This window comes from Thamnophis sirtalis, unplaced genomic scaffold, assembly GCF_051295495.1.
Source record: "Thamnophis sirtalis isolate CommonGarterSnake01/CBP01778 unplaced genomic scaffold, rThaSir2_p1.2 scaffold_8, whole genome shotgun sequence".
In the NCBI taxonomy this organism is placed as follows: Eukaryota; Metazoa; Chordata; class Lepidosauria; order Squamata; family Natricidae; genus Thamnophis; species Thamnophis sirtalis.
Genome location: NW_028261388.1, coordinates 44,716,023 through 44,722,702, shown reverse-complemented (window position 1 = coordinate 44,722,702; position 6,680 = coordinate 44,716,023). Strand labels below are relative to the sequence as shown.

Genomic DNA, 6,680 nt, shown 5'->3' with positions numbered 1-6,680 from the left:
TTATATCGCAAAGCTTTAATACTAATGCTTAAGAAATGGTGAGAAGGAATGCTACAACCATTAGAAAGAACAGTAACTACAAGATTTCACCAAATCCCAAAAATATAAGTGCAAAGAAACCAGAAACAGAAAACGCATTACAAAACACCTGCCCATTTCACACTACATCACCGGGAAACTTCCTTCCCGTCCCATCAGACCCTGCGTGGAGAATGTTACGTGCCTTGGAGAGCGCCTTTCACGCAAGAAGCGCCATTGTAATCTGCGTGTTGCTCCTTGGATATCGTAGTTTTCTTTATTAACAAACTATTGGAGTCTTAGGCGAATGAGACTACACTTCCCATCATGACCCGCACGACGCGGGGTTTTTTCTAAGCTGTTCACGAGAAACTAAGGTACAGTCAGCAAAGCGGTAAATGATTCCGGAAGTGGGCTAGCGGAGTAACAGCCGGTCCTTGTAGGACGCGCCAGGGCAAGATCGTTAGAAATGGCCGGGGAAATGACGGTGTTGGGTAAGTGCCTGTTAACTGGAAAGCTTTTATCTAATACGTCGCTCTTTTGGGTGAATATAATAATTTTCCCTCCTAGGGAGACAGCCGAAGTCTGGTATTTGAATTGAAACCCACTGTTCAGGATCGTATGTTCAGGATGTGCCAAACAAACTGGCTCTGCCAGTATTGGTCATGGTATCTGATTAGATGTTTCAGTGGTAGACACAAATAGCTTTCAGATACAGCGGAACGATCACCATCATGTTCTGCTTGTGAACGCGAAAGGAAATGAAAGATCAAATTGGGAAAAGAGGTACTTGTAATGTGCTCTGAGGTTTAAACTAAAATAAATGCAGGGAGAGGTGTCAAAATGTATTATTTGCGGATTTTTCTCTGCATTTATCTTAGTGGAAATCGACAAAGCCACGGGGGAAAAAGAACATTTGTTAATCTGGGAATAGAGGAAGCAAAACACCTTGTGCTTCCCCGCCCCCCCCCCCCGCAATGTAATGTTTAGGAATTTGTGTTTGTGTGTGTTCTGTCCTATGACAGAGACGAACCTTGTTCAAGAAATTAAAAGAATATTTAATTCATATGGCTAAATATATAAAACCTTTTCTAAAATTCCTAACATAGTTTCAAAATGTTAGTATTCAAATGTGTACTTTCTAATAGTAGAAATTCGATGTATAATTCAGGAAGCCTATTGTGAAATGCTCATTATAAATACAAAAGAAATTTATAGCTTTCCAAACAAGAAGTGCTGTACTTTGGATAAAGGAAAGAAGGAGTTAATAATAAAAGGCAATAATACATTTACAAGACTCCGTGTTATATTGAAAAAACAAGATATATTTATTTATATTGGAATGAATTAGCTGATTTTAATCACTCTCTCCCCACCCATTTCACCCTCTCTCTCTTTTTTTTAGGTTCTGCTATTTTGACCCTTTTACTAGCTGGATATCTAGCCCAACAGTATTTACCTATGCCCACGCCAAAAGTAATAGGAATTGACCTTGGTACCACATATTGTTCAGTTGGAGTGTTCCTTCCTGGTAAAGGACAGGTGAAAGTTATTCCAGATGAAAATGGACACAATAGCATTCCAAGCATAGTGTCATTTACTGAGAATGATGTGTGTGTGGGATATGATGCACTAGAATTAGCAGATGCAAATCCACAGAATACTGTATATGATGCCAAGAGATTTATAGGAAAGATCTTCACTATAAAGGAACTTTTAAGTGAAAGCAGCAGATATCCATTTAAGGTAAAGTTAACATTTTATTTACTAATTGCCTATCAATGATTTCAAATAATCATTTTCTTGTTGAAAACCAGGGAGGGACTGAAATGCTTAAGATCTTAAGAAGATTTTTATGTCCAGTTGCTTTATGAAATATTTTACTGTTACTGAAACTTAATGTTTTTGTTAAGTTTTAATTCAATTATCAATTGCATTGAATGTGTGTGTTTAATATAGATTACATTGTATGCTGTAATTACATCTCTGGCTGTAAATAATGGAAGATCAGTTCAGACACTTCTTTACAATTAAGTTTCCATAGCACATTCTGTCATCATGTAGTTCTCATACAAAATAAATGCTATTTATAAAGTGTAGAGGTAGGTTTGCTTACAAGAAATAAACTTTATGCTTTTAATCATATTCATTTTCTTGTAAATTTAGAATTTTCCTTGACAACTTTTGGCAAGGATCCACTTAACATTAAATTAGGATTTGTTGACTCCAGATGCACTAAGTCCCCATGTCAACCAGATCCTTATTTGTTTTTCCTCTCTTTTCCAGATAGTAACTCGGGTATCTTAGCAATTATAAGGGATGATTTTACTTTTGAGTTTGTAAATGTATTGTTCTTACTTATATGTTTAGGAGTATTTGGGGAAGAGTTTTTATTTGCGTGTGTGTATTTTTCAGGGGGAAAATAGATTATGTGTGACAGCTTAATTCTTTTTAATGAAATGTGCTGCTCTTCTGTGTTCTATGGGTTTTTTTGTTTTTATTATTTTGAGGGAGGGGTGTTAGGATATTTTTTTGTGTAATTATGAAGTTGGTTTGTGGTAGGTAGTTTATTTATAAGTTACATATTTTTCTTATGCATTTCTTACAATATAACATTAGTTTTCCACTTATGAAATGTGCATTTTCTTATACTTCTAGGGAGGCAATTATGTAGTTTGGCATTTGCAGTTGAATTTTTTACTTATATCTTCTGCTCAGAGTATATTTGTGTGAAAAGTCTGATGTTAGGAGAATGAAAATCCTAGATTTAAAAGTCCCGCCTTTCTTAGCTGCTCTTTACTTTTGCTCTGCAGAATTGCAAGAAAGAGACATTAATACAAGAAAGATACAAATGATAAAGAGAACATTTAGATTTGGTGGATATAGTTGTATGCAAAAGTTTAGGCAGCCTGGTCAGAATAATCCCTAAGAAAACAGAAATGGTTTGATGTAGTGGTTAAGGCACTTGCTAAAAACTGAAAGACTATGAATTCTAATCAAGTCTTAGGCACAAAGCCATATGGGAGACCTTGGGCCAATCCTAAAAACAAGGCAATGGCAATGACTGCTTCCTAAAATCTTGCCAAGAACTGCAGGGATTAGTCAAGGCAGTTGCCATAAGTCCAGACTGACTCAAAGGCACACAGATACACATTTTTTAAAAAAAATCTGACAGAAAATCTACATAGAAAGTATTTCTGATAATTTGAATATATTTCTATTAATATGCAGTTGTTTAAGATTTTAATAAATATAGAAAGTGCAACTATTTAGAGAATCTTTTAGTTAATACTTTTAACAGTAAAAGAGAATATTTGTAGCTCAGGGTTGAAATGAGGGATCCTTGGTGTTTTCTGTTTTCTTGCAAACGTTTCATTACCCAAGCTAGGTAACATAATCAGTGCATATCAGGTATCATGATGTTACCTAATTTGTGTAATGAAACGTATGCAAGAAAAAAACCAAGTTCAGAAAACATAGAGGATCCCTCATTTTTAGCAATTCTTCTGGCAGAAATAATAACAATAAAAAAATTCTTATGTCACTTTTTTCAGTGCTGTTATAACTTCGAACAGTCACTAAACAAATGGTTGTAAGTTGAGGACTACCTGTAAAGAATTGCCTAATGATCTGCACTTGTCAAAATCATTGTTTTCTTATTTTGAATCTGTAAGCAACTGGTCATAACTAGTATTCATTCAACCTTACAGAAGTTGTGTTTATACCCAGCAAGCAAAGGGGATGTTAGTTTCATTTTACTTGAGAATTTGTTGAAACATACAGTTTGATCAAGAGTAGTTGAGCTTTGGAGAACATAATGCAAGCAAGTGCTGAACCCAATTACCCAATATTAACCCAATTACTTTTTTTTTGCCAGAAATAAACCATAGTTTATTTTCCACATAGCAGAAACAAATTATGGATAAATAAAATAAACACTGTACAGCTTAATATGCAACCTAGTCCTATGTTAGATAACACGTTTCTTGTTTTTGCTCCTCCTCCCTCTCTCAGATTCTTAACAATAAAGGAACTGCTGAATTTTCTGTTGTAACCAATGAGACTATTAGGGTAACACCAGAATATATTAGTTCTCAGCTTCTTTTGAAATTGAAAAGGATGTCAGAGGATTTTCTTGGAGTGCCGGTCTCCAAAGCAGTTATTTCAGTACCAGCAGAGTTTGATGAAAGACAGCGCAACTACACAATCAAGGCAGCTAGCCTTGCAGGTGATGCACATGATTTTCACACTTTTCTTAAATTCAGTTTTCAAAGGGACCTAAACTGGAACAGCAAAGGAACCATAGGTTTTATTTGCAGAATTTGAAACCACAGTGAAATCCCTGAATGATTAAAATGAATCACTATAATTGCAAAATAGAATATTCTCTATTTTAAATGCTTATTAATTTGTGGAAACAGTTCCAAAACTAGACATATTAAGTTTTTGCTTAAATTCTCATAGTTTCATGTTTGACAAAAAATATACAGTTTATGCTTGAACATATATTTTGTTGACTATATGAAATAATGTTGGAAAATGAAAATAAATTTTTATCTTTGTAGGTCTGGAAATTTTGCGGGTAATTAATGAGCCCACTGCTGCAGCATTGGCATATGGCCTTCACAAGGCTGATGTATCCAATGTACTGGTAGTAGACCTGGGTGGAGGAACCTTAGATGTTTCCCTGCTAAATAAACAAGGAGGAATGTTCCTCACTCGAGCTATGGCAGGTAAAGAAATGCTTTTATATTAATTAACTATATGCAACAGTTGTTTTAAATTAGCACTTATATCTGTCTACATTACTGTCCATGTATGAATAATGACTGAATGCAGAGAACATGCTTCTTCCATCCAGTATTTTATCATCATATGTGAAAAGACATAAAACACATAGAGACATTGCAGTAATTATCCTAGTTTTTTAAAAAAATTGTTTTATGTATTGTGTCAATCAGTTGCTCTGGTGTTTCAAACTTAGCAAGATATGTGAAATTAACCACAGAAATTCTGTCAGTGGTACTACAGTTATAATAATTTATTCACACAAAAAGGTTAACAGTTTATAGTTAAATACATATTATAGCTTATATATCATTTTGATGTAATATATTTGCAGTTTACCATTGTATCTTATCAAATATGGACTACTAGCTGTGATTGATGGCCTATTACAGTTTCAACTAATTAGTTTCTTTTCAGACTAGGTTAGCAAAAATAGTGTTATTTAGCCCATGATAGATGTAACACATGCTCTATTCTACTGAGACATCTTACTCATGTCCAAGTGTTAAATGCTATTCAATCTATATCTATTGCCCTATCAATTATCTGATATATAGAGATTTTGTCTTTTAGGGAACAACAAACTTGGAGGGCAGGACTTCAATCAACGGTTGATGCAATATCTCTATAATGAAATCCATGATACGTATGGCTCTCTACCCTCTAGAAAAGAAGAAATACATCGACTCAGGCAGGCTGTAGAATCTGTCAAATTAAATTTGACAGTTCATACTTCTTCAACAATCCAAATTTCTCTTACTATGCCGGAGAAGAAAGACCAGCATGAAAATTTGCAAAAGGATAACATACATGAAAATAATTCTTCAGAAACTGAAATGAAAGAGGTCAGGAAAGATAGCTTTTCAAAATCTCTTGATGGCACATGGAAAATAATTAGCTTTGAAACAGAAATTTCTCGAAAACTCTTTGAGACATTAAATGACGACCTTTTTGAGAAAATCCTTGTGCCCATTGTACAGGTACTAAAAGAAGGACATCTACACAAGGCAGAAGTAGATGAGATTGTATTAGTTGGTGGTTCCACTCGAATTCCTAAAATACGTAAAATTATTACAGAATTCTTTGGAAAGAAACCTAACACTTCTGTTGATCCAGACCTCGCTGTTGTAACAGGGGTGGCAATCCAAGCAGGAATTGTTGGGGGATCTTGGCCTCTTCAAGTTAGTGCTGTGGAAATCCCAAACAGGCATTTACGGAAGAAAAATTTCAATTGAACTTCAGTGTTCTTGCATTATTATTTTTTAATACTATCAACAAAGCAGGATTCCATTTGTTCAACTAAATTATATTTGCATGATGCTGGACTTTCAGTGTACATTAGTTCCTCCCCATCATTGAAGAGATTCAGAAATTGGATTTAAAAAATATTTCATTTCTGCTTGAGTTAGGAGAACTGTGAGCTCATTATTTAAAGAAAGCCAATGATCAGAAGCTTCATTTCTGAAACTTTATCAGATTGTCCTGCTTTAATAATGAACAGAACCTCAAGACTTCATTACTTGAATAGGGAACAAAATAATTTGAGAGTAATGATGACAATAGTGTTGATATTCTATCCTGATATTTCTCAGGAGTTTGTATTGATTGGGCCTGGCCTGACATGAAGCAGTATTAATATATATCAGTGAAGTTCCTTTTAAATGGCACTTTTCTTAACATTGTGTTCAAGCCTGACTATGTTTTAGGTACTGTCAATTCTGTGTCTGTGTTCATTAACACCATAAACTTTGGGGAGCTACCATTCTTAATATCTGATTTAATAAGAGGCAATCTTATAAGAGGCATTGTACACAATATTTTCCCATATAGAAGTTGGCACTAGTTAACCATTGCTGAGTATATGACAGAATGGC

The 6,680-nt window shown here is 34.6% G+C and overlaps 1 protein-coding gene across 1 annotated transcript; it reads left to right on the top strand.

Annotated features, from left to right (window-relative positions):
* Window positions 1-360: 360 nt before the first annotated feature.
* HSPA13 (heat shock protein family A (Hsp70) member 13) lies at window positions 361-6,470 on the top strand. The gene is made up of 5 exons (XM_014053516.2): window positions 361-512; window positions 1,424-1,764; window positions 4,033-4,246; window positions 4,584-4,751; window positions 5,380-6,470. Exons 1-5 carry the CDS (start codon window positions 488-490, stop codon window positions 6,039-6,041), a joined length of 1,410 nt encoding a protein of 469 aa, XP_013908991.2. The 5' UTR covers window positions 361-487; the 3' UTR covers window positions 6,042-6,470.
* Window positions 6,471-6,680: the final 210 nt, after the last annotated feature.